The sequence below is a fragment of the Ceratotherium simum genome, chromosome 13 (assembly GCF_057802395.1).
Source record: "Ceratotherium simum simum isolate JZ-2026a chromosome 13, ASM5780239v1, whole genome shotgun sequence".
Classification (NCBI taxonomy): domain Eukaryota; kingdom Metazoa; phylum Chordata; class Mammalia; order Perissodactyla; family Rhinocerotidae; genus Ceratotherium; species Ceratotherium simum.
Window position 1 is genome coordinate 42,448,329 of NC_141912.1, and position 26,720 is coordinate 42,475,048.

The window sequence follows — 26,720 nt, forward strand, 5'->3', positions numbered from 1 at the left end:
TACAAGTGTCATCTCATTTGACCTTCACAGTCCTATGGGATAGATGCGGGTTACCCTCATTTTGCAGGTGAGGAACTGAGGTCCAGAGAGGAAAAGTAACTTGTCCCAAGTCACACAGCTAAGAAGGGACAGAGCCAGGATTTGAACCCAAACCATAGTAGTGAACACCAGTAGTCCCCAGGTGCAGAGGCCCGGCCGCATGAGTCTCCAGGTTCAGAGAATGGGGGTTCTTGGGGCCATGTCGGAACTTCCCTGGGAGCCTGGAGCCCAGACTGTTGATCCTTCTCCTCCGCCATCCCTGGATACATCCTTGCCTCTCATCCCCACCCTCAAGCTCACAATCTCCAGGAGGTGGGGCTTCTGTCCCCAAGTGGGGTCCAGGGCCTAGAAATGGCTGTTTTGTGAGCGCAAGACTGGGCAGGGGATGAGGAAAGAGAGTAGGAAAGTGCATTTTGCTGAGTTGGAGCTTGAGTGACATGGGTAATGAAGGGGGTCTGTGGCCCCCATGAGACACTGCCCTTCCCAAGTTGAGGCAGGATTGCCTGCCCACTCACCTCCCAGCCGTGTCCACCCCTCTCCTAGAGCCAGCTTCAGAAGAGTTCCTAAAGCCAGATTAGGTCTCGAGCTCCAGCCTAGAGACCGCCTGGTTTGTGCCCCAGCAGGGAGAGGGCAGTCGTGGAAGGCGGTACCGGTAGCTGGGAGTTTGGGCAGGGAGGTGGCTCAGGCTAGGCCCCTTAGCTCTGCCCAGCCTTTGTCTCATCTTCTCAGCCCCCCTGAGGCTTACCCTTCTGCCATTTCTTCTTAGTTCCCACCACTATCCTTCTTGCTGCCGCTCCAGCCGAGAATTAGTCTGAGGACTTCCTTCTGGTCGTTTGCAAGGGAGCTTAACCTAAACCAAGCTCTGGCCTGGTCTCCCCACTCACCCAGGGACCCCAGACCCCATACTCAAGTGGTTGAGTTCAGGTCCTTGATTCTGGCACCAAATGGCATCCATCCTAACCCTCAATGTCAGGCCCCATCCCTGCTCCTCCTCATCAGGCCATCCGGCCCAGCACACTGTATTCATAGTGGGTGGAGGGCCCTGGGCCTGAGCGGGGTCGCTGAGGGCTGGAGGGGGCTGGAGGGGGCTGGAGGCGGCTGTCGGCATCTAGCCCAGGCTCCCATTGCCAGAGCTTCAGTAAGCCTGTAACTACCCTGGCTGCTCTCCAGATGGTGACTCATGGGCCTCACCAAGCTGACTAGCTGACGGTGCCCATCCTGACACATCCCAGCCTGGTGAGGGGTCAGATGAGACACCAGGGGAGCTCCAGCTCAGTTCTCAGACCCCAAGGGGTGTGGGGGAAGGGGGAGGGGGTTGGCCAGCTCAGCAGATGAGCATGTGGCAGCCACCTCATTGACCTTTCCTGACCCCATTGGGCCACCTTAGAGACAAGTACACCCAAGGTGGATTCGTCCAGAGCTCTGCCTCTCCAGCCAGCTGCTCAGCCAATTGGCAGGAACGGCGGGGGCCAGGGCCGCCTTCCAAGGTCATCTCTTCTCTTTCCCTGCCTCCAAGTAGGAAAGCCCCAAGGAAGGAAATGCCACATCCTTTCTCGCATGCCACTCGCAGTGACTCACAGTCCCAGTGCCTGGAAACATCTCCTGGGTGTCTGGTCTCATTCTCCCTGCTGTGGGCCACATCCGTGTCCTCTAGTTCAGTTCTTGCCCTGACGAGAATGAGAGGCCTCGTGCTTTTGTCCTGAGTGACCCTTGTCACGCAGTGCCTTCTGGGGCCCCTGACGAGCCTCAGGTGCAACAGTGGAGAAGGGAGAGGGGAAGAGAATAGAAAAGGGAAGAGGAAAATCCAGAATGTTTTCAAAAGTAATTTTCCATACATTTGTATAGAATTGAGGCATACAAATCACTTTCACTGACCCTCCTCCTGTCATCCCTTTGAGGGCAGGCAGGTTATTTAACTTCTCCTGGCCTCAGTTTTCTCATTTGTAAAGTGGCAACAATGATACCCTCTTCCTGGGTGGCTGTGAGGATTCAGGGAGATAATGCACACAGAGGGCTTAGCCAAGTGCCTGGTGCGTCATCAGCAGTCATCAGCATTCAGCAGCATCCTCTGTGGATGAGGGGACGAGGGAGGGCAGGGGTTCCAAACTCAGCGCATGGAGAAAGTGAGGCTTGGTGACGAGTCAGTGTCGGGGACAAGAACCTAGGTGGCCTGACTCAGAGATCCAGGACTCTGAGCTCAGCACCACTGTGTTGGGCGCCCCCCTCGGAGGAGGAAAGCAAGGACAGGTGAGCAGCTGCCCGGCTGCCTTGGGGGCACCCGACAAGGACACAGGGGCTGGCTCTGCAGGGGGGTGGGTCTGTGCCATTTTCTGCCTCCCACCCCAGACCTCCGAGAGTGCTGACGGGAACACCCCGGCAGCCTGGCTTTCCAGAGTCTCCCCGGGGTACATTGTTAAGAGGGAGGTTGGTCTTTGGGGTCTCCAGCCTCCTCTCCGGCCCCTCCAGCTCCCTGGGTGGTTCCGTGTCCACACTCTCCCTAATCCTTCTCAAGACCTGCTCTGGGGCGGGGCAGGCAGTGTGAGACGTGGAAACACCGGGAACCTGGGCACGCAGATCTGGGCTTGAATCCCAGCCCTGCCGCTAAAGGCTCCTCATTAGAGACCCTCGGAGCCTTTGCCTCCATTCACATGGTACACCCATGGCCAAAAAGCTGGGTTGTGCCCTTCTCGGGGACGTTTGCACAGAGATGGCAGAGGTAAAGGAGGAAAGCCCAGGACTGGGGCTTGGCCCGTAGTTATGGGGGCAAGAAGAGTTGGGGGCAGTGGGACTCCCTCATGTCCTTGGATCCACTGCACCCCCCGTTGCTCCTCTGCCTGGGGATTCCCCAAGTGGTGGCTCGAAGCTGAGTCCTGCCCCAGCCAGGGATCTGGAGGGGAACCAACTCCTCCTCCCGTGCCCCACGCCCCAGGCTGGGGGAGGTTGACAGGGGCCACAAGTCCCCTGGAGACCTAACCTGTCACGTTCCGCCCAGGACAAGTCCCTGCAGGACGCCCCTCCCTCCCTGCCCCAGAGCTGGCAGAGGGGCCTCTGATCTGCTGGGGAAAGTATTTCAGCTTAGGAAAGCAGACACTTAGTGAGTGCCTGCTGTGTGCTGGGCGCCTGGAAGTAAGAAGGGGGTTAGAGAAGAGTGTGCACACAGGGCAGAGTGGTGGGGGTGGCAGAGAGCCCCATTAGGGCACCTGTTCTGCTAAAACGGGGACAAGATGGCATTGCAACTTGGGTCTCCCTGGCTGTGACTGCACCAGCCTGGGGGGTTCAGGGGAGGTGGGGCTGGGAAAAGAATGATGTTACTGCTTTTCCCTGAACCTTTTGTCTTTAGCTAGATTCTCTGGGCCTCCTGTAGAGGCCTAACCCAGGGCAGGGGCCAGAGAGCTGCTCTACTTTGAGAATCCTGCATGTTGCAGCTGGAAGGAGTCATCTTTTGTAGTCTAATCCCTGTTTTATGTTTGAAGAAACTGACATTCCAGAGAGGGCAAGTGACTTGCTGGAGGTCACACAGCAAGTTCAGTGCAGAGCTTAGAATAGAAGCCCCCCTTCTAACTCCCTGCCTGGTGTTCTTTCCACCGCACTGCAGACATAACTGAACCTACACACACTCTCACACACCCAAGGATGGCACTGACAGCGCTCCCTGGGCTTCAGTTCTGGGCCTCTGTGTGTGCCATCTAGACAGGTGTGCTGGAGTATATGAGTCCAGGTCCTCCTGCCACACGGGCCTCTTTTTCAATCCTTCCCATGCCTGCAGATGGCCCTCCTGGCCGGGCCCACCCTGTAGACAGTGTTCTCAGAGTAGATGAGCAAGAGTTGGGAATCGCTAGTGGCTGCCACTCCCCATCCCTAGGGGAGAAACCCTCCAAAGCCTGAGTTCTGCTGAGCAGTGTCACTCGGGTCTAATCTTCCTGCCCTGAAGATAGCGCCCCCCACAGTAATAGCCAGCCCCGTGCACTTGCTGTGTGTCAGGCTCCGTTCTAAGGATTAGCTCAGTAATCCTCACGATAACCTGAAGAGGTGGGCACTGTCGCTACTTCCATTTCAGAGACGGGAAAACAGGGAACAGGGAGGTAAGTCACTTGTCCCAGGACACCAAGCTTGTCGGTGGCAGAGCCAGAACTTGAACCCAGGCAGCCTCACCGCGGAGCCGCTCTGCTGTCCTGTGGGTGGGGCCTTGGGCGCACGCCCTCCCCGGGGCGGGGTTGAGGTGAGCAGGCTAACAGGGCCGATCCCACAGGTGCCCATGTCGGTGGCCATGATGTCGCCGCAGATGCTTACCCCCCAACAGATGCAGCAGATCCTGTCCCCGCCACAACTGCAGGCCCTGCTCCAGCAGCAGCAGGCGCTCATGCTCCAGCAGGTGAGTCTGGCCCCAGGGCAGCTGAGAAGTCAGGGAAAGGAGGGCGGGTGGGGGCAGGCTCCCACCTTCCCCCTGTTTACTGCCAACACCACTGAGGGCCAAAGCACCGCAGAAACCAGAGAGACTGCTCAGGCCAGACTGGTCTGCATTCCTCCGGGGCAGCTGGGGAGAGATCAGAGGTCAGGCTTCTCCCCCAGCAGCCTCCCCATCCTCCCTCCCTGGGTGCGGGGCCCCTCTATCTCCAGAACCCCAGAGAAGGGCAAAGTCCTGGAACATCCTGGCATCTTGTAGTGACCTATTCAGGGGACTCACCAAGAGGCAGAGAGGGCTCGGGGGTGTGGGATGAAGCCCCACTCCCTCCCCGTGCAGTGCGGACCCTGCTCAGGGAACCTCAGAGCAGCCTGGGGAGAGTGGATGTCTCCCTGCCCGGCCACAGGGAGACTCCCCACTCCTGCCTCCGGAGCCCAGTCGCGATGGGGCTGGGGTGGCTCTGTGGTCAGCCGTCGGCTGCCCGTGGTCACCTGCTCCCACTCCCGCCTCCTGCACCCCTCCCGCCCAGCTGCAGGAATACTACAAGAAGCAGCAAGAGCAGCTCCATCTGCAGCTCCTCACCCAACAGCAGGCTGGGAAGCAGCAACCCAAAGAGGTGAGGGCCCGTGCCCTGCGGCCCAGCCCAGTTCCGCCAGAGCCTGAGAGCCCCAGGGTGGTCAGGAGAGAGTCGCCTTGTGGGAATAGTGGACCAGTCAGGAAGAGGCCGGGGGAGGGGGTCAGGGAGCACGGGGAGAGGGGGACGGGGCCCCCATTTCTCCACCCCCCCTCATCCCCACTCAGTCCTCTCCTTGCCTGTGTTGGATTAAGGAGAGCAGGAAAGCGCAGCCCTGTGCTGTCTCGGCACATGCGTGTAGACACGTGTCTGAGTGAGCGTCGCACGGTCCACTCTCGTGACCAGCTGCCTCGGGTCGTGCCCTCTTCCTGCCCACTCGTCTCTTAGCGACCCAGCACCTCAGCCCTCCACTCTGGTCATGAGAATCTCAGTCTCTCAGCAAACCACACTCCTCCCCAGCCCTGCCCCCTCCAGAGAACTCCCCAGCCTACACCCCATGTCTCATCTGGGCCACAGTGCCTTCTGAGCTTCCCTGCTATGGCCCAGACACGCGCCTCCCTCCTGCTGGCCAACCACAGCCCAGTTCTGAGTCGCCTCTTCCCAGAAGGCTGCCCTGCTGACAGCCAGTCATTCCCCTGTGCCTTCAGCCTCCCCCTCAACTTATAGTTGGTGCATTCTCAGCATTATCTCTAAGCTGAGTTTACTGAATAGCCAGCCCCCCACCCCACCCCACCCCCGGGGCAGGCAGGCAGGCAGGCAGAGACAGCCCTGCCTCCCAAGCACCCAGGACACGCTTGGCTCCTGGGGCTCAGAACACTTGCTGACAGCCTGACTTGTCAGTGCCTGTGTGAAGAGCTGAATTTGGAGGGGAAGGGGGCAGGGGCCAGAGCAAGACAGAGGGAGAGAACGGGAGACTGAGAGCAGACGAGGGCGCCTGTGCCCCGGCGGTAGCCATGTGCCCGTTCCCTGAGCCTGGCCCTGATGACCAGCTGATGCTGACCTGTTCAAGTCGGTTGGACTGCTTGATTCTCCGTATCTAAGAAGCAAGAGAGGAAAGGAGCTGGAGGGGAGAAGGCCCCCTCCTCAGAGCGGGAGGGGGGCTCCCCGGGCATGTGGGAAGGGTGCCTGCCAGGCGGGAGTGGCCCCTGAGTCTGACAGGCTCATCGATCATTGAGATGAGCCCCCCCCACCAGGCGCGCACAGCTGCGGTGCGGGAGCTGGAGCAGCCGAAGGAGGGAGGCGGGAGCAGGGACGGCGTCGTGCTGCGTGTCTGGGTCTGGCTGTGTGTGTTTGCGCGCGTGCGTGCATGCGTGTGTTTACTGCGAGGAGGCATGCAGCCCTATGGAAGCTGGGCCGGGAGCAGAGACGCTGCAGCCGCAGACGCCGCCACGACAGCTCCAACAGCTCCGGGGGCTGACAGGCCCTGGGAGGGGGTGGCCGCAGGCTGGGGGCCAGATGGCACGCCGGAGGCTGATGGCACCCCTCTCTGCCCACCCCCTCGGGCCCCCCACCAGGCACTGGGGAACAAACAGCTGGCCTTCCAGCAGCAGCTTCTGCAGATGCAACAGCTGCAGCAGCAGCACCTGCTCAACCTGCAGAGACAGGGGCTGGTCAGCCTGCAGCCCAGCCAAGCCTCAGGGCCCCTGCAGACCCTCCCGCAAGGTGAGTGGCCCGCCCCCTCCCGGACCCACGGCCCTCCCTGTACCCGGGGGTGAGCAGCCCCTGCTCCAGGGCCAGGTAGGGGGCCCTGCCAGCTTCCCACCTGCCTCTCTCCTGCAGCAGCCGTGTGCCCAACGGACCTGCCCCAGCTGTGGAAGGGCGAGGGGGCCCCTGGGCAGCCCGCCGAGGACAGCGTCAAGCAGGAGGGGCTGGACCTCACCGGCACGGCCACCACCGCTACCTCGTTCGCCGCCCCCCCCAAAGTCTCACCCCCCCTCTCCCACCACACCCTGGCCAACGGACAGCCCACTGTGCTCACACCTCGGAGAGACAGGTACACGGCCCAGGCTTGGAGGGGGTGCTGCCGACCTGCCCGAGGGCACACCTGGACCCCTAGGGAGGACACCCGTGGTGGGGGCTGGGAGAGGGGCCGGAGCCCAGGGACCCGGAAAGTTTACCGCTTTCCCAGGGCACAGAGAACTGTGCTTGGGCTCTGGGAAACCTGTATTAGGGACAGAAACGTCACCAGCAGGGGAGCTGGGGCTGAGCTGGGCCCCCCCGGCTGCTGCCGTGTTCAGGGTCCCTGACCACCGCCTCCTCCTGTCCTCCTAGCTCCTCCCACGAGGAGACCCCCGCCTCCCACCCCCTCTACGGACACGGAGAGTGCAAGTGGCCAGGCTGTGAGACCCTGTGTGAAGACCTGGGCCAGTTTATCAAGTAGGTGTCCCCCTCACTCTCCTTTCTCCCCAGCCTACCCCTGCCAGCCTTTCCACAGGGCACCTCCCCCCCAGCTTGCCCCTTCTGGGCCTTCGGCCACCAGCTGTCCTGCTGTCCTCTCCCCAGGGAGGGCCTCGTTCCTCCTCTGCCTCTGGTCACTCCCACCCCTGTCCGCAGTCTATATTCCCAGGCCTGTAGCTTCCCCACCTGTCCCCAGGCTGTTGAAGCCCAGCAGGTGGGGGTGTGAGAAGGAGAGGACTCCCCCTCCGCCCTCCCCAGCTTCTCCCAGACTCAGCCCCAGAGAGTGATGGCCTGGTGACGGCCAGAGGCCGGCCCACAGGCAGGGCAGGAGGCGGCCAGCTGCCACGGCGGTGCCAGGCTCTGTCACTGACTGATTAACTCCGCTGTCTCCGGACCCTGGCAGCATCAGGGTCAAACAAATTGTTTTCACGCTTCGTCAGAGGTTTACTTAATTAGTTCACTTGCAATTAGATCTCTCTGTAGCTGGGATTTTAGCAAAGACATCAAAGGAGACTGAAGAGAAGGCAAGAAGGCGGCTTGCCCTGTTTTTTTCCCACCTCTTTCCCTTCTTTGTATCTCTTGGTCTGTCTGCTTTCTAGGCGGAGGGCTGGATTAGAGGAGGGGACGGGAGGGTGGGGACAGCAGGAAAACCAGGCCTTACCTTCTCCTCTCCACCCCTCCCGCCTTGAAGACACCTCCACACGGAGCATGCCCTGGACGACCGCAGCACGGCCCAGTGCCGCGTGCAGATGCAGGTGGTGCAGCAGCTGGAGATCCAGGTGTGGGCCGGGCCGTGGGGGCGGGGCGGCGGGCGCTGGCCCCGCCTACAGCGCTGACTTTCCAGGAGGGGTCAGGAGGTCTCATGGAAGGGTCGTCTTATGCTTTCTAGGTCCTAATTACCATGGTCGTGAGGTATGGGCAGCTGGATTCTGAGGGAGACCGAGGTCGGGGGCGTGTCTGCTGGGAGGTCCGGAAGAGACTCATACTAATAAAAACAACGAAAATAATATTAACAGCTAACATTGAGCACTTTGTGCTGTACTAAATACTTGACCTCTGTAAGTCAAGGAATCCTATTAATCCTATATGGTGGATACTAGTATTATCCACATTCTGTAGATAGAGAACACAGGCACAGAGAGGTCAAGGAACTGGCCTCCGATCACTCAGCTAGTGGGTGGCAGGGCTGGGATTAGAACCTAGGCAGTCTGGCCTCCTCCGAGTCTGAGCTCTATAGCACGACATACTCAGGAGGCTACTCAGGACAGGCTGTCAGGCAGCCAATTAATACTTACCCGTTTCCCTCTGGCACCTGCTGTGAGAGGGTAGATGTGAACAGTCTATTGAATTGATGAATGGGGGTGAATGAATCATTCATCCAGTCCTGCACTCCATTCAGTGTGTGAGGACCCTTTCAGGCACAAGTGCCACTGAACTTGGGTGGTGGTCTGCCACAGCCTCTGCCCTTGCTGGGGAGAAAAGGCGTGTGTTGTTAGGAAGGAGGCCCTGACTTGTAGCTGCTGTGATGAACTTGAGCCTGGGACACTTGGTCTGGAGGAGAAGCAGGGAGGGCTTCACGGGGTAGGCTGCCCCCTGGTCCTGGCCTTGATGGTTGATGGTACAAGGGGCCAGAGGGGCAGAGAAGAGCCGAGGGCTTCCAGGTACAGGGGACAGAGAGAGGGAGCCGGCGTGCCGAGGAAGGGAGGCAAGTGGTGGTGGGAATGGGGGCTTTCTGGGGAGTCTGGTGGGGAGAGCTGGGATGTGGAGGAGGAAGAGGTCCCGGCTGCCTCTGAGGCAGGGGTGAAGCCCCTGCTCACCTGCTGCCTCTCCACAGCTCGCCAAGGAGAGCGAGCGGCTGCAGGCCATGATGGCCCACCTGCACATGCGGCCTTCGGAGCCCAAGCCCTTCAGCCAGCCAGTGAGTGACTCTCCCTTGCCTTTGGCCCTCCCCAAACCCCTCTACAGCCCCCTGGAGCCTGGGGACCCCCACCCTCCAGTGCTGGTCTCAGCCCCCTCCCCGTTGCTCACAGCTGAACCCGGTCCCCGGCTCCTCCTCATTCTCCAAGGTGACCATCTCCGCAGCAGACTCGTTCCCAGATGGTCTCGTGCACCCCCCCACCTCGGCCGCCGCCCCTGTCACCCCTCTACGGCCCCCTGGCCTCAGCTCTGCCTCCCTGCACAGCGGGGGCCCCGCCCGCCGGAGGAGCAGCGACAAGTTCTGCTCCCCCATCTCCTCAGGTAAGGGCCAAGGGGAGGGGCGTTTTCTTCCCCCAAGCTCCGCCCCCCATCCGGCTCCTTCATTCTTTGCCTGTCTCCCCCAGAGCTGGCCCAGAATCATGAGTTCTACAAGAACGCTGACGTCAGGCCGCCCTTCACCTACGCCTCCCTCATCCGCCAGGTGAGCATGCAGGTGGACGGAGGGGTGCGGATGGCCACAGGCTGCCTCCCCAGCCCTCATGCGCCCTGACTTCAGGGTCCCAGTCTCCCGAGGGTCCCGGGGCCAGAGGAGATGACTTGCCCTCTCACGTCTGTCCTCTCCCCTCACACGTCCTTTCCTTCTCAGCCGCACAGTCTCTCTCACAGGCTGCAGCTTGTAGCACAGACGGGTCTCTGGGAGACACACTATTTTTTGCCATTCAACACCCACTGTGTCATTCATTTGCTCATTTCCATGTACACACACTTTCCCACGAGGCTATTTTCTGATAGACTTATGGTCGCTCTTAGTCTGCCTCCTTCTTTCTCTCACACACACACACACACACACACACACACACCCCCACCCACCCCTCTCCTCCCTTCCTCGTGTCCTTGGTGCTCATGTAATAGTCACTCTCACATATGAACATACATTTACATGTACGTCCTCTCACTCTGATCTCCCCACACAGAGGGACACAGCCTCACACCTATTCTCATACACACACATCCCTGTCTCATGCTTACAGTGCCTTTTGCCAGAAACAGGATAAATTCCATCAGCCCCGCCCCTGGACATCTCGCTCCCAAGAATACTGCTTTCGTTCCCACTCTAGGGCAGGGGCACTTGGAGCCATTTTCCCCCCAGAAGAAATTCATGTGTCTCTCGCACAAGCATATAGTCCTTGAGGCTCATGTACCCTTTGGCCTCTGGCTGGGCTGTAACCAGTCTGCCCCTCAGGGATCAGCGAGCACCCACCAGTCCTCTCATCCACACGCTTCTGAGCAGGTCTCCTCTGCTCTCAGGGTGAGGTGGGGACCAGGCAGAGGAGAGATCCTGGGGGAGAGAACACAGGCCTCTGACCCTTCGAGGCCCAGACTGAGGGTCCCTTGGCTTCTTCCTTGCCCACAGGCCATTCTGGAAACCCCCGACAGGCAGCTGACCCTAAATGAGATCTATAACTGGTTCACCAGGATGTTCGCCTATTTCCGGAGAAACACTGCCACCTGGAAGGTGAGGCGTGCCCTTTCCTCCTCACCCAAGGCCCCAGTCACCCTTGGACATCTCCACATCCCATTGAAACCAAGGCTGCCTAATAATTAGTCCTCTCCGAGAGGCGGTTCTACAGAAATGGCCCCACCAGGGCCCAGGCTGAGACATGGGGCCCTCCACCCCACCTCAGCAGGGGCTGTGGAATGTTCTCTAACCGCCTTTCAATGACCCCTTCCCTCCAGCCTTGTGCTGCCTTCTCTCTGGGAGGAAGCCCTCTTGTTCTCAGAAGTGCTCCGCATGGGCCCCAAAGACTCCAGCCCCATGAAGTAGGGTGTCCAGGAGTCGGTAATGCCGGAGCCTGGTGGGGAGGCCTGGGTTCCATTCACAAGAGACCCTAAGGGTCCAGGTACCTTGGCTAAAGGTGCATGTTCTGAAGCCTGGGGTGGGAGTAGGGGGTGTGCAGGCCCAGATACATGCATGGACCAAGGCCCTTGGGCTAGACACTGGGTCACAAACATAGGCACTCACACACACTCTCTGGCTCTGCCATCGGTGGCAGGAAGATAATTGTCTTCATCTAATTAGTCATTTCAACATCTTCAGCCATATGAGTTTTCCTGGGGGACCGGTGGCAGGCAAGGGAGGGACCCTAGAAAAATGGGACACGGAGATGCGGGCTGGGGCGCTAAGCCATTTGTTTCTCGGTAGCCAAGATGGGTGTGTGTGTGTGTGTGTGTGTGTGTGTGTGTGTGTGTCTGTCTGTTTCTGTCTGTCTGTCTGTCTCTGTCTCTGATGGATAAGAATATTAGGGTCTGTGCAGCAGGGTGGGAAAGCAATATCTAAATTGGGAGGGGGTGGGGGAAGGAGAAGGGAGTGTTGGCGCCCTGTGGGGAAAAGTTAGACATCAGGGAAGGCGTCCCTGTCTCAGAACCTTAATTGGATTTCTGGCTCTTGAGTCCCCCTGCTGGCAAGTGCAGAAACTGCAGTTAAACAGGCTACTTCCCCTCCTCCCACCGGGTTTCAACAAGTGTCACTGAGGCCCCCTCCCCACCAGTGCCTGGGACTGGGTGGGGTCTGCACAGAGCCTAGCCTTCTCTGCCCCGGGAATGTGCTAAATGCAGCAGGTGGGACTGCTCTATGACCGTCCGTATCCCCATGCCCAATTCCCAAAGCTGAGGGAGAGGCTGCGAGGCTGAGACAGCTGCTCTGATTGGCTGTGAGTGATGTCATTTCCTGCCAACCACAGTCCTGCCCTCTCTCTGCGCCTGCAGGGCCTTCTTGGGACCACCTGGTCCAGTCTCCAACCTCCAGGCCAGTTTGGATACCAGGTTTTATAAATGATAGAGTGCCATACAAACGTTAGGGGTCATCACAACCAGTATCTGATGTTTACGTTAACACTGCAGCTTCATCCTCTGCCTTTAGGGGTGACAGTATAGAGCCTGACTTCCGTAAGACGACCTCCTCCTTGGGGGCAGGACCACTCACCCACCTACCCTGCTGTCCTGTTCTCTCTTAACTGTACACCCCACTGCAATTTCTCTCCTTCCTTAAGGTCAGGGGAGCTGGTTTGGGTGACTTCCTTAAACCTCTCAGTGACCACCATGAAGCCACCCCTCCCATAGCCCAGCCCCCTTTCCCTTCCACACCACCTTCCACTGGCTGCCCAGGCTTGGTCATCTGAGTGGTGCATCTCTCCCTCCCTGCTCCTCTTCCATCTCCCCTCACCTGGTCCAAGTCCCAACAGGAAGCCGGCTGAATGCTGCTTCCAGCACTTGGGGCCTTGCCTGTGCCCGCCCCATGGCACAGCAGAATCTGTCTCAGCTTGAGGTCCACTGACCTTCAGGAGTTTGGCAGCCAAGCTTCATTGATGTGACTTGGGAAATGCACCTGGTCCACACCCAGCTCTCTTTCCCTTCCACCTCGAGTTTCCACGCATTTATCTGCCCTTGGAGGTCCCTCCTCTTCTCCTCAGCTATGTCAGCTTCCTTCTCTCCCTCATCCTTCACCCTTTCTGGCCCCGACCCTGAGATGCTGTCCACTTCAGACCAGGGCAGAGAGGTCGGGAGCCGGCGTGGGCTGGGCCAGCTGCTGTTCATCCGGGGACCCTGCTGCCATCTGCCAAGCTGACGGTCCTCGCCAGCCCTCCGTCGTGTCCCTCCCTCGCAGGGCCGATGTTGTGGGCCCGTCCTTTTGTTTACGCAGCCCCCGCCAGACCCCTTAAATTGCCGTTAATGTTTCAGCGTAACGAATTAGTCTCTCATCACGAATCAGGCTTCGAAATGAGGGAAAAAAGCCCCAGTGAGGCCATCCTCGGAAATTGGGGTCATTCTCATTTGCAAAGCGGAGGATCGGAGCCCCGTAATGCGGGCAAATTTATTCCAAGGCAGGAGCCCCGGCGTGATTAGGCCCTTTGTAATTATCGCTCCAAGAGATTCCACTCCAGCCGCCCGCCTCCCTCGTGGATTAGCGAGCGAGTCGGAAAAATACACAGGATTTAATTAGAGGCAAATTAAAATTGGTAATGAAATCGGGCCAGTTGCAAGTGGCAAGAGTTGGAAGGGAGAGAGGGAGAGGGGATCTCCAGGGGCACGAGCTGCTGCCCTGCCTGCTTTCTTCCCCGTTTAGAAATGTAACGAGGAGACAAGGATGGGGACGAGGGGGAGGCTGAGAGAGGAGAGTGCAGGGGCAGGACTGAGGAACCTAGAGAGAGGGTAGTGGGTGGATTGGGGCCCTCGGCCAGGCTCCCGGGGGGGGAATTGGGCCAAGCACCCCCACCCTCACTAGAGTGTCCTACAAACCAGATGACCTCAATTCCTGAAGCTATCCTGCCAGGAGGAGGTGGGAGCAACCAGGTGACTTTTCCTCTTTTCTCTCCTCTTCCTGCCTTACAGCTGCTAAACCCACACTCTCCTCTCTCCCAGTTTATTTATTTCAACAAGTATGTATTAGGCCTCTATTGTATACCTCATGCTCTCAATAAGCTGTCTGTTCTGAGCCACAGCTCATAGTCACAGCTCCCACACTCCTAGGGGTCGAGGAAGGTCGCGGTGAGGGTTCCCGTGTTATTTAATGGAAATTCTACGTGCACCTGAGATAGGAGTCCCAGGCTTCCTGAGGTGCCAGGGCCCCAGTGTGATGTGCCGATCAGAAGGCCCGGGTAACAGCTACCTGTGTCAGATTAGTGATGGTGGGAAAGCAAATTATTACAGATACTGTTTAGTTGGTAGACAAGAGTTTTCCACAGTGTGGCAGGGAGAAGGGGAGCAGAGGTAAATGGGCTGTTGCTGGTGAAGACACTGGGAGCCCCTGGCTCCAAGGGTGGGTGGGGGCCGTCCTTCCTCTCTTGCTGCGTCTCCTCCCTGCTCATCCCTGGGCCGGGAAGGTGAGACCTTCCGGGGGGAGGGGAGAGGACACGGGACACGAGGACTTTCCTGTATGTGCTCACCCGGGCGGAGGAGGGCCGAGCGAGCCGCCTCTGAGGATCTGCCCCTCGTCACTGTGCCCCCAGAATGCCGTGCGACACAACCTCAGCCTGCACAAGTGCTTCGTGCGAGTGGAGAACGTCAAGGGCGCCGTGTGGACCGTGGACGAGCGGGAGTATCAGAAGCGGAGACCGCCAAAGATGACCGGGTACGTGGGCCCAGACTTGGGCAGGGGCAGCCGCCCGTGGTGTGGGCCGGGGCACCCCCGCACACCAAATCCTTCCCACTTTGGGGTGGGGCCGGGAGAAAAGGGGAGGAGCCCAGGGGAGACGGGAACCTGGAAGTGACAGATGAGTAGAGAGAAGACACTTATGTCTTGTTCTGACTGAGGGAAGGAGCTGAGGGGGACCTGGCACCAGAGGGAGACAGAACCCAAAGTAGCCATGGCTGGAGCTGGGACAGGGGCAGATGCCAGCCAATGTGGCGGTTGGTGAGGGAGCTGCCATCCCCAGAGCCGCTCGCCCCCATCTTATCACCAGATGAGCCAGCCTCTGAGATCCCTAGGCCCCACCTCTTCATTTTACCGGGAGAGGAGGCCCAGAGAGGGCAAGGGTGGTCACACAGCAAATTCGTGCAGAGCTGGGTCTCTGACCTCCCATCTTTTGTGTTCTGCTCTACCATACAGCATTTTCAGTGGAAACTGAGGAACCTGGGTTGGAGGAGGGTCAAAACCTCCTCTTTTGGCTTTCCTTCTAGTCCAGGGGCCTTCTCCCCACCCCAAGCATCCTCCACACAGGCCACCCTCTGGCCTGTGCCTCTTGGGCCAGAGGCCTCTGGGGAGGGGGAGAGAGGTCTGAAGCAAGCTAGATGGATATCTCTGTGGGTGCCTTTTCCCCTCAAAGATTCCCTTTCCCCCGACAAGAGCTTCCCCTCCCCTGGGAAATTGTGAGGGCTGGGGCAGGGTTGGTGCCTGGGAAAGGGAGAAAAAGCCACCCACTCTGAGTGTCCCCACATGCCAGTCACAACACTAGGTAACTTCATGTCTCTTCATGAAGGTGGAATCAGAAGACCTGGGTTCAGGTTACACTTCTACTTCTCACCAACTGTGTGACCTTGGGTTAATTCCTTAACCTCTCTGAGACGCTCTGTAAACTGACAGTCATCACTGTGGAAGAGGGACAGCCTTGAGCCATTGCTTTTCCTGACCCAACCCCTGAATACCTTCTTGTGCAGAAAAGCCTCTGGGATGGAGCATGTGGGGACAGGCTGAACACATGGCTTATTAGATGTCCCAAAATTCAGGATGGCCAGGTGTGGATTTTACAGATACTGGACTATAGAGGCTCTAGCTCGGACCTTGCTGAACACTGGAAAGTCTAGACTGAAGAGAAGAAGTGCGGGAGCAGCATGATGTGAAGGCAGGCATGGGAGGGTCCCTGTTCCCACTACCAGCTCTGAGAGGTTGGGCATGTTCCAGAGTCCGTGAGAGCCCCGCACCTCCCCTTGGAAGGGGCTGTCGGTACCTGCTGTGCCAGGTCAGCGTGAGGACTAAGATGGGGTGCACAGGCCCAGCAGACGGGGCCAACCCTACTCTGGCTCCCAGGATAATGAACGGGCCAGTTCCTGGCACGGAGCAGGCCCTTAGTCAGGGTCAAGGTGAGAAGGAGGAGTATGTGAGTGAGTGAACCCAACACTGCCTCCTCTCCTCCAGGAGCCCCACCCTGGTGAAGAACATGATCTCAGGCCTCAGTTATGGAGCACTTAACGCCAGCTACCAGGTGACGGGGCCCCGCGCACAGCCCACCTGCTCCCCTCTACCTCCTGCCCCCTCAATTGCCCTCCTGCATACACTGGCCTCTAGAAGAGACTCCCCCACTGCCCCACTCCATGGGCCCATCTGCCAGAGGGGGTGGGGGAGGTGGGAAGGAGGGTGGAGACCACTCTGTGTGACCAAAACCCCAACCCTCTGCTGCACTCTGCCTCAGGGCCCAGCCCCCACCTCTGGTTTCAAAGCTGGGTTTGGGCAGGGCAGGGTTGGGCAGAGAGAAGACAGGCTGGCATAACCAATGGGGTCCCCTTCCCTGGTTTGTCAGTCTGGAGGTCTTCTGTCTCCTGGGCAAGGGGGTAAGTCAGGCGCGGGTTCCCAGGAAAGCAGGTCAGAGTCAGAGCTCTGGCCTGGGGAGGGTGCTGTGTTCAAAAGGCTGAGCCTGGGCTGGGGGTGGTGCCAAGAGAGACCTGCCAGCTGGGCCAGCACACAGACACACAGGAGGCTCTCTAGGGGGTGGGGACGCACCTGACTGGGTGGAGCCCACTGACAGGCGCCAACCCTGTGCCCTCCAGGCTGCCCTGGCCGAGAGCAGCTTCCCCCTCCTCAACAGCCCTGGCATGCTGAACCCTGGTTCTGCCAGCAGCCTCCTGCCCCTCAGCCATGACGATGTGGGCGCCCCCGTGGAGCCGCTGCCCAGCAACGGCAGCAGCAGCCCCCCTCGGCTGTCCCCACCCCAATACAGGTGAGCACCCAGCATGGACCCCATGCTCAGGGATGGTGGGATCCTGGGGAGGCGAGCTGTGGACACCCCACCGGGCCCCCAAATTGTGGATGCATTTAGAGGGCAGAGGAAAGCCCCCAGGGTGCCCACGCGCCCCCTCCCGTCGCAGCCACCAGGTGCAGGTGAAAGAGGAGCCGGCGGAGGCGGAGGACGACAGGCGGCCGGGCCCGGCCCTGGGGGCCCCCAACCCCAGCACCTCGGGGCCTCCGGAAGACAGGGACCTGGAGGAGGAGCTGCCGGGAGAGGAGCTGTCCTAAGGGCCTCCAGGGGCAGGCAGGGCAGGGGTGAGACCCCTCCCTTCCGGAAGCCAGGCCCCACCTACCCCCACTCCACAGCCCCGCCCAAACCTCAAGGCACTTCCAGGACTCAGATGGGGGCCGGGCCAGCAACGCCCGCTCTGACCTGACTGACAGACGCTCGGGGGCAGGGATGGTCCCGCCCCCGAGAGGACACAGAACCCCTGGTCTGGGACCAGCAGAGGACACGGAGGGCCCAGACCCCTCCTCAGACCCTTCCCGACATCTGAATACCGTCTCCCCCCCAACCACCAGCAGCAGCAGGGCCCTCCTCCCCCACCAGCTGTCCCCTCGGGGCCCCTCAGCGCCATGGAGACCCGCAGGCGGGGCAAAGCCACCTCTCAGACCCAGGGCCTCTCGCACCTGGCTCCGGCAGTGATTTTTGGCCAGAGGCCCCCCCTTCCCTCATTTGTGCTCCCATTCACCGTCTTTTCTGTACTGTGAAGAAATAACTCTCCACCTCTAACTCCGGCCCCCGCCCCGGCCTAGATGGGGGGACTGAAGTTTCAGACCACCCCCCAGAGAAACCAGCCCCCTCAGCTGTGCCCACTCAGAAGCCACAGCTGAGGTGGGACAGGTTGTCCCTGTGGGGGGTCCGTGGGAGCAGGACAGCCAGGCTCCAGCCCCTCCCCCCATCGCTGAAGTGGGCCTCCACCCTCTGTGCTGGGTGCTTCTCCGGCTGCCCCCACTCCAGGGGGCACAGGAAGAGGCCCAGTGCCAGCCCTCCACAGAGAGGTCTGTGCCAAGTGGGCTTCTGGAGGTGGAGCTGATGGGAGCCAAGGTACCCTTGAGGCTGGAGCTGGGGCCAGAGGTGGCGCCCAGCTGCAGCACCCTGTGTCTGTCGCGGGGAAAGGCCAGGCTGAAACCAGGCTGAGGGGCAGGTGAGATTAATATGGTGGCTGCTGTGACCCAACAGGTCAGCCCTGCCCCCAGCCTACAGGTCCCCCTTGCAGTCCTCCCTCACCCTCCCTCAGCACCCAGTCCCTGTCCCCCCAGTTAAACGGATGACCAAAGACCTTTCTTATGCCGGAAGCAGAAACCAAAACTTTTTGTTGGCTTTTTCCTTTGTCGCCTCCCGCAGCCCCCGCTCCCACCCCAGCCCCAGGCTGGAAGCCCTTCCTCCACTTAAGTTATTGTTTTAAACCAAAGTTTACAGTGTCTGTTGGTGGCCGAGACCCTCTCTCTCCACCCTTTCTCCACCCTACCCTGAGGACCCTGGGACTCAGGAGAGGCTGGGGGCCCTGCTTACCCCCCTCTGCTCCTGCCCAGCCTGGGGGAAGGAAAGAGGGCAGAGGGGAGGAGGCGGGCAGCCCTCGACACCCCGCGGGCAGGGGCCGTGGGAGCCCTCATCCCCACCCTGGGCTGCTTCCTGGGGGCTCTCGGACCCCTCTCTAGGACCAAGTCCCCCATCACGCTGGGAGTGTGGATTCCAGCAGAGGAGCTGGAGAAAAAGTGAGACTCTCCACAGACCCCCTATGGGGGACCCCAACTCAAGGCCAAGGGACTGGGTGTGTTGGATGCTCATGACACCCCAGGCCCCTTTGCTGAGAAGACTCCTTGGACTATTTCCCAACCAACCCCACATACACCCCTTCACAAGCCACCCTTCCCCAGAGGCGGGGGGCCCTCTGCCCCTCCCCTGTGTACCCCCCACCTGTGTTCCGTTTGACCAGCACAGAAATATTAAACGTCCTCTATTCACCGGGCCGTGCGTGTGTCACCAAGGTGAGGGAGGGCAGGGGCATTAGTGCAGAAAGATGGCTCTGCTCTGGGGGCTGGGGCAGGAGGCGCCCGCTGGACGGTGGGGGCTCCTGTCGGGGTGCTTTCTGTGAGGGCCTGAGTGGGCATGCGTGGGCTTGTGCCCCGGGCACTGGCCAGCCTCCGGGTTTACAGCAGGGCCTTCAGTCCTCTGCTTCTCCTGTCCCCTCTTCCACGCATGGTCTTGGTGTTCTCCGGGAGTTTCTTTCAAACCAGGTCTCGCCTGTTTTCTCCCAAAGTCACAGCTCCTTGCCCCACTTCCTTCATGGGTTTGAAAGCCGAGTTCCTGCCAGAGTCTTTTCAGCAGCTAGTAGGTTCCTCCTGGGATGGAGAGGACTCCTGCTGCGGGGCCACCCCTCCCCATGTCTTCTTAGGGGGCTACCTGGATAGGCGTGTGTGCGCGCGCACGGGGTGGCATCGAGGTGCTTGTGGTAGGGCTATTATGGATGCACACATGCCCGTATTTGCAGTGTCATAATACTGTTGGGCTCGGGGTTGGAAAACTGTGCAGAGGGGACCCCGGACAGTTGGGAGAGAGAAGGAAAAGAGGAGCAGGTCCAAGCTGTCAAACCAAAGGTGGGTCCTGACACCTCTCTCAGCCCCACCTCAAATCCAGGCTCCCCACCTTCCCAGGCCCCAGTGCCCATCACCAGGCTTGTCTGCCAGTTCACTTCCTCCAGCACCATGGTTCTTGTCCCAACACTCCCTTCTCAAGGGTGGGGGCCCCCAGGCCTCTGTCCTGGGGCAGGGCCCAGGAAGGAGTGTGTGTACTTGGGGGGAAGTGCAGAGGGTGAGGAGGACGTGTTGAGAAAGCAGCAGAACTGAAATCAGCCACGCTCCCCACAAATCACCCAACTGCTGGAACTTTCCAGAAGCCAAACTTGGGGGGAAGTGGGGCAGGAAAAAGAGAGGAGGATCTGGAGATTTGAGTCTTTGTCTCAGGCCTGTCTTATCCTTCCCTATGCCATTTGACTGTCATCTGTTTCCTTCTGTGTCTCTCAGTCTCCCTGCTTTCTCTCTCAGTCTCACCCCGTCCACACCGCCTCCGCCCCCTAATACTCTGGACACTGGCGTAGAGCCTGGGGTGAATGAATTCCCAGTCCCTTCTTAGAGAGGGTCAAGCCAAGGGAGCTCGGCTTGGGGTCTCAGAGTCCCCCCACTCTGCCTGCCGCTGTCCTGCCAGAAACTGTATAAAGTAGCACTGCTGTGTGTGTACTCTGCCCTCTGCCCTCCCCGCCCTCCGCGGAGGCCGCCGGGGTCCCGTACAGTAGAACTAGTGCGTGTAATCTGTGTGGACAACAGCACTCTGCAGTGCGATAAAACAATTACCCATGATTTCACTGCGGCCGCTTCCCCTTGGGACCCACTGGCCTCCTAGAAAGCCCCCAGAGAATCCAGAGGTGTTGGCTGCCAACCTCACTCTCAGGACAGTCCTTCCAGCAGTCTAACTTCAGTTTCTGTGGCTTCAACTAGAGTCCTTTTTTTAATTCCTCCCCACAGGGATATGGCAAATGTCTGGTTAGTGCATTTGGACGTGGGGTGAAGACCTTAGGTGTGGGCAGAGGAGGGCTTGGGATATAAGAAACAGGAGGCTGCTGTGGATCTCCAGCTTCTGAGTGCATTGGGTTTACAGACTCAGTAATTTTCTTACTGATCTGACAGATCCCAGGTGGGGCAGCCACCTCCCCCATTATTACCTTCTAAATAAGAACCACTCTCCCATGCCCCCCAATCACGCTTTGTTGTCAGGAAGTTCTGCACGCTGTCTAGCCTCTCTCCTTCCTGCTGTTATCCGCAACTATTAGGGGCAGGTTGTTAGCTCTGGCAGGCAGCTGGTCCTGGTCTTCGTGTTTCTGCCCTGATGGGGAGAGGGAAGCTGTCTTCGGAACCTGGTGTCAGGCTGGCAAAAAAGGGATTCTCCAAGCCGGACATTTTGAGGATGGGAAGGTAGCACTCTGGCCTCTGCGATTGGCAGAAGTGCCCTTCCTCTCACGTTCAGAAAGCCCTTCCCTCCCCTACTGTTGATTGGCCGTCCTTGCCCAAGGTCTTTTGCCAATAGCCAGCAGAGGGCGCTATAGACAAAGCGGACTTTCTGCTCCTCTGGGCAAACTTGACCATCAGGGTGAGGGGGCAGGTGGCAGGCTCAACTTCCTGTGAGAACTACAGCCCTACAACCCTATGTCCCGAGAGCAGCCTCCAGCCCAGGGCAGGAAAGGTTCCTTCTGCCGTTTGGGGGCTTCCTAGACCTCTCCAACTTGTGACCTGTGAAGCATCCTGAACAGAAACAGGAGAAGGAAAGAGAGAGGAGAGGGATCTGGAGGGAAGCCTAGTATACCGGCCCAACAAAGGGCTCAATAAAGAGGTTTAATGGTGGTGGTAATCACATTCAATGAGCTCTTGTTACCTACCAGACACAGTTCTAGAAGCCTGATATTTCATGTAATCCTCACAACAACTCCGAGTTAGACACTGTTATTCTCCCCACTTTACAGATGAGGAAACCGAAGTCAGGGAGGCAAAGAGGTTCACAGAGGAAGCATGAAGAATGAGGAACCTGTGGTTTACGGTGGGGAAAGGGAAGAGGTGGGGCTCAGTGGCGTAGGCTCAGCTTTCTAGCAACACTGTTTACTTTGGCTTTTCCCCCCGCCCCCTCCTGGAGACTCCCAGTGGGGAAACTGAGGCACAGAGGGCCTCGGAGCCAGGAATTGGGCACTGGCTTCCCCAGCTGCCGTTCTTCTCTAGGCAGAACCAGGTAAGTGGGGGCTTGGAATAGTCTGAGGGACAGAGGGAACTGGAGAAAGAAGGCTGAAACACCCTACAAGAGTAATCAAAGGGGCCTTCTGACGGAATAGGGAGTCAGCAGTGAACACAAAGCGGCCCTTGTCTGATGGGGGGAGTCTGCAACGACCACACGCACACACACACATGAGCATACACCTGGGCGTGTGCGCAGACACGGGCACGCACGCGTGCCACGACTCGGATGTGTTTACACCAAGAGGTCCCTTCTGCCTTGAAAGCCTGCGATCAGCTGTAGACACCCAAGGCAGGGACCTCCCATCTCCCCGGCCCCGGGCCCCTCCACACCTGCAGGCTGCCTCCCCCTCAGGATCAAAAGTTTAGAAAAACAGCCCTTCCCAAAAAGGTGGTCATGGTGGCAGCCAAGGCTGAAAGGCCCTCTGTCCCAGCCAGGGGGGGCCGGGCATGGGGTGCGGGGATGGAGCTGGCTGCCTTTGGAAGATGGCCCGAGTTAGCGGGCGGTGCAGGGGTGGGATGGGCACACCGGGCGCTCTGGAGCTTCTGGCCCAGGCTAGAAGGCTTCTACCCCAGACCTGGAGCTCAGACTGTCTACACCAGGCCGCTTCCCTGGCTCAGGAGTGGGCCACGCACAGGGCCAGGGGTGGGGGACTCCAGAGAAGCACAGGGCAGGTCTCTGTTCTCAGAGGGTTGGTCCTTGGGCTGGAAAACTGATGGAGATCGGCCGGGTGCTGCATTGGAGTAAACTCAGGCCCTGCAGGAGTCAGCCCAGTGAGGGTTCAAATCCTGTCCCTGCTACTTGCTAGCTCTGCAGCCTTGGGAAATTTCCTGACCTCTCCGGGGTTTGGTTTCCTGGTCTGTAGAATGGGGTGGGGTAATCATCACGGGCTTGTTGAGAAGATTAATGACATAACATATAGAAAGGTGTGGTGCATGTTAGGCCCACAACACATAATAGCTCTTAATAAAATGCAGTCCTGGATGCCAGTTACAACTGGGGGTCAGGGGGACCAGACTGCTCCTGGAGGACGCCCTGGAAGAGAGGCTGGAGCTGGGGAGGGGAAATTGAAGTAGGAAGAGGGGACAGGAGAGACTTTCTAGGCCTGTAGAGGGGCTGCGGTGGGCTTGGGGAAGGTTAGTGTGGCAGAAAGAGGGTTGAATGGAGGTGGGAGAGGCAGAGGGGCAGAGAGGCCAGTGGGCCGCGCCTCTGTCACAGCCAACCCACGTTAACATCCTTTGACACTGGGCTCGGCCTTGGGCAAGTGGCTTGTGGTGCAGTTCCCTCATTTATAAAGTGCCGAGAAGAATCCCTAACTACTCAGAAGATTCGGGAACAGCGGATGTGAAGCCTATACACCAGGCCACACCCCTGGATACCCAGCAAGCGGTGATGCTGAGCATGATGCTGATGCAGATGAAGAGATGCACCCTGTGTCACTGAGGAGCTTACATCCAGAGGGGGGCAGCCTTGTGCTTAAACAAATACACAGTGGGCTTGGCAGGGGCCAAGCCAGTGGTCCCAGAGCCACGGCTGTGGCCTTCAGAGGTGTTCAGAGCAGGCTTCTTGGAGAAGGTAAGGCTTACAGGAGCCTTGAGGGAAAGATAAGACAGCAAGAGAGCTTGGCAAGGGGGGCAATAGCTGAACAAAGGCAGAGGTGGGACAGGTTAGGACATTTGGGGAAGAACCGGGAAGGCCAGAGAGCCTGCAGTACTGAGAGATGATACTGGAAAGGTGGGAGTCAGGCTGGGGGGGTGGTCCCCGAAGGCCATCTGGGGGCTGGGGGCAGTGTGCCCAGGAGAGGGTTTAGAGCAGAGGAGTAGCGATCGACGTGGGGTTTGGGGAGAGTAGCTGGGGGAGAATAGGCGAGGTGGAACACTGGGGCTGCGACGAGTTAGGTGACCACTGGGGTCATCCAGGTGGCAGGTTGCTTAGGAGAATAATATTAGGAGACTTTTTGAACAACAACAGAGTAGAAGATGGGACTGAATGGCTGCATGGGAGAAAGAGAGATCCAGAGTGACCTCAACTGGATGTATTCTAAAGGTGTACTGACAGGAGAGGAGGGACAGCAAGCATGGCACATTTTTTACAATGGAATATTACACTGCAGAGAAAAAGGATAAACAAAAACTACTTGTTTCAGCAGGGTAAATGTGAGCACAAAAAAAGTAAGTGGGAGAAAGATGTATAGAGAATGTAGCCATTTAAATAATGCTTGAAAACATGCATAATAATGCTATATATCACATCAGGGCACATATACATGTAGCAGACATTTAAAGACTTTGTAGGAACAGTAAATAACAAATTCAAGATGGTGGCCGCCTCTCTGGGAAAGGCGGATGCAATGGGGTGGGGCACTCAAGGGGCTTCAAGCATATCGATAATGGTTAATTCTTGAGCTGGGTGGTGGGTTCGTTCTATTCTTCCGTGTACCTTTTGTGTGACCGAAATATTTCATTTAAAAACAAAAGAAGAAGGGGCTGGCCCAGTGGCATAGCGGTTAAGTTTGTGCACTCCACTTTAGCGTCCTAGGGTTCACAGGTTCGGATCCCAGGCACAGACCTACTCACCACTTATCAAGCCATGGTGTGGCGGCGTCCCATATAAAGTAGAGGAAGATGGGCACAGATGTTAGCCCAGGGCCAAGCTTCCTCAGCAAAGAAAGAGGAGGATTGGCAACAGCTGTTAGCTCAGGGCTGATCTTCCTCAAAAACCAAACAAAACAAAAGAAGAATGATTCTTGTTCAGGTCCTGTGCCACAGGAAGAATTCTCACCTTTCAGACCCTCCAGGCTCAAGACAGGGCCAAGGAAGAGGTCGAATGTTCGCCTGGGCTTGAGGGCAGGCAGGACGTCAAGCTGCCCCCGTGCAGAGGGCTGGAGAGATGGCCTTGGTGGAGCGCATCTGGGCCCACATCTGCTCGTGGGGCAAGAGGCGGGGCTGTGAAGGCAGGTGGAGATGGTCAATGGGCGAGGAGGAAGGAGGACCAGGAGAGCGGGCAGTCCTGCGGCCAAGGCTGGGGTTCTGCAGAGACAGGGGCTGCAGGGTTCACGGAATGCAAGGCCTGGGGGACCCCGCCACCTCCGCCACACCATGGACTTGGCAACAGGCAGCCTCTGGCACCCTAGGGCAGAATAGTCTCCAAGGAGATTGAGAGAAGAGTGATGAGTGAAGGAGTCAGCGTGTGGCGTGGAAATGGAGGCTTGGGTGTAATCTCTCTTTCAGTGAGTATAGTAGCAAAGGCAGAGAGAGGACCGCCAGAGGTGGCGGGGAGGACACGACCACAGAATGTCAAGAAAAGGTTTTATTATGAATTTTCTCAGCTGTGTGACTTTGTATATTTTTACGTATTTTTAAGGGGGGTGAGCAGAGGGCAGAAGAGGGTCAGGCTGTTTACTCCTACGAGCGTGTGTGAGCATGCCCTCCCTCCTCCACCAGACTAGGCGTGTCTCACATCTCCTTCCTCATTATCTCCCCTAGGACTCGGGATCCAGCTGCTCAGGAAGAGGGGTGGGGACGCCCTCTGGGAGGGGGAGGCAGGACGCAGTCATGGGACTCACATGTGGCCGAGGGAAGGAGGGGTGGGGAACCACATCCACGAGCAGAGGCCTGGGTCTGGACCTGATGACACTCAGGGGAGGAGGGGCAAGTCGGCAACAATGAAGATGAAGATGGCTCTGACACACGCACTGCGACGTGGAGCTCCTGCGGTGCACAGGAGGCACGGGAAGAGGAAGGAGGACGGGCCGGTGAGCCCGTTAGAGTGAAGAAGTGGCCCTAAGGCCTTCCCCCTGGAGGCCTTCCCACCTACCTCACCCCTGCCCCACTGCACCTGCCCCCCCCACCCCTGCCACTCCACACATTTCTCTTCTCCCACCATCTAACTCCTTCCTCACCCTCCCCCTGATCCCTGCTTCCCAAAGAACACTTGGCTGTGATTGGCTGTTCCCAGATGCCCTCTCCCACAGTCTGCCCTGGTCCACGCTGTCACACCTTCACCATCACCCCCAGGCCTGACCTCGGCCAAGCTGGGCTGCCCGATTTTTCTTCCATACCAGAGAGTCACCCCGAACTGGCCCATTCATCTTCCCCTACCCCAGAGCACGCAGAGTCAATCTACAAATCCTTATTGGGCACCTACTGTACACCTGGGCTGGTGCTAGGTGCTGAAAGTCACAGCTAGACACAGGCCCTGCCCTCAGGGGGCTCACAGAACAGTTGGGGAAAGAGACTAATACATAAGGAAAATAGTAAGTCAAGATAAGGCAACATGAGAAGAACATACTATTCCCCCTTTTGCACTTCATAATCCCTGATATACAGAAGGCCCTTCTGATGGCTCTTTCAAGGAGAGAGTCAAAAAGATCTTTATTATCAAAAAGATCTTCCTATAAAATTGTTATTAATATGGCGACAATGAAGGCAGCAGCATGGAAAGGAATAGACCAGACAAATAATGAAATATAATTATAAAGTCAACCATTCATAGATTCCACATTTATTGAGAACTTACTGCATCCAAGGCACCAAGCCAAGCCCTGGAAGTACAGAGTGAATACGACACAGTCCCTCCCCCAAAGAGAGACAGATATGTAAGCAGAAAAGTGACAGTACTGCATTCTAGCCGAGGTTGGGAACCCGGAAGAGGGTGTGCACATCTTCCCTGGGGTAACTCGGGAAGCTTTGCGTCAGAGGCAGCGTTTGAGCTGGGTCTTGAGAGATGTGTAGGCAGAAGGAACAGAGTCGGGAAGGGGCCAGTATGTTCAGAGTGACCGTGCCCAGCAGCAGTGGCGGGAGAATTAGGCCCGGAGAGGAGAGGCAGATTGGAGTCATATTGTGGAGACTTGCCTGCCCAACCCAGAAATTTGGACTTTTTACTCTAGATAAAATATTTTTGAGCGAGGAGTGACAAGACCATGGCAGGGTGTTTTTTGTTTTTTTTAAACAGACATTCTGTAGCGTAGATGTGAAAGGGGAAAGCTTGAAGATCATTAACAGGCCATTCATTCAGACCTGGGTGTGAGAAGCCGGATCTGGGTGGTGTCTGTGAACAGAGAGGAAAGGAAATGGGAAGGACACCAGAAAGGACGAAAGAAGGAGGTGAGATG

General features: G+C 58.2%; 1 protein-coding gene across 7 annotated transcripts in view; it reads left to right on the top strand.

Annotated features, from left to right (window-relative positions):
• Positions 1-18,118, top strand: part of FOXP4 (forkhead box P4) — a 50,972-nt gene extending 32,854 nt beyond the window's left edge. The window contains exons 4-17 of one of the 7 annotated variants that reach the window (XM_087438569.1): positions 4,289-4,411; positions 4,977-5,057; positions 6,530-6,677; positions 6,795-7,008; positions 7,287-7,391; positions 8,104-8,191; positions 9,247-9,330; positions 9,443-9,650; positions 9,734-9,810; positions 10,744-10,845; positions 14,336-14,457; positions 15,961-16,027; positions 16,590-16,759; positions 16,908-18,118. In XM_087438569.1, coding sequence (XP_087294695.1) covers positions 4,289-4,411; positions 4,977-5,057; positions 6,530-6,677; positions 6,795-7,008; positions 7,287-7,391; positions 8,104-8,191; positions 9,247-9,330; positions 9,443-9,650; positions 9,734-9,810; positions 10,744-10,845; positions 14,336-14,457; positions 15,961-16,027; positions 16,590-16,759; positions 16,908-17,055 — 1,737 coding nt within the window. In that variant the 3' untranslated portion in view covers positions 17,056-18,118. Of the gene's footprint in view, positions 1-4,288; positions 4,412-4,970; positions 5,058-6,529; positions 6,678-6,794; positions 7,009-7,286; positions 7,392-8,103; positions 8,192-9,246; positions 9,331-9,442; positions 9,651-9,733; positions 9,811-10,743; positions 10,846-14,335; positions 14,458-15,960; positions 16,028-16,589; positions 16,760-16,907 lie in introns of all 7 variants that reach the window. The other 6 variants (XM_087438570.1, XM_087438571.1, XM_014782727.2 and 3 more) reach the window with 6 other exon arrangements.
• Positions 18,119-26,720: the final 8,602 nt, after the last annotated feature.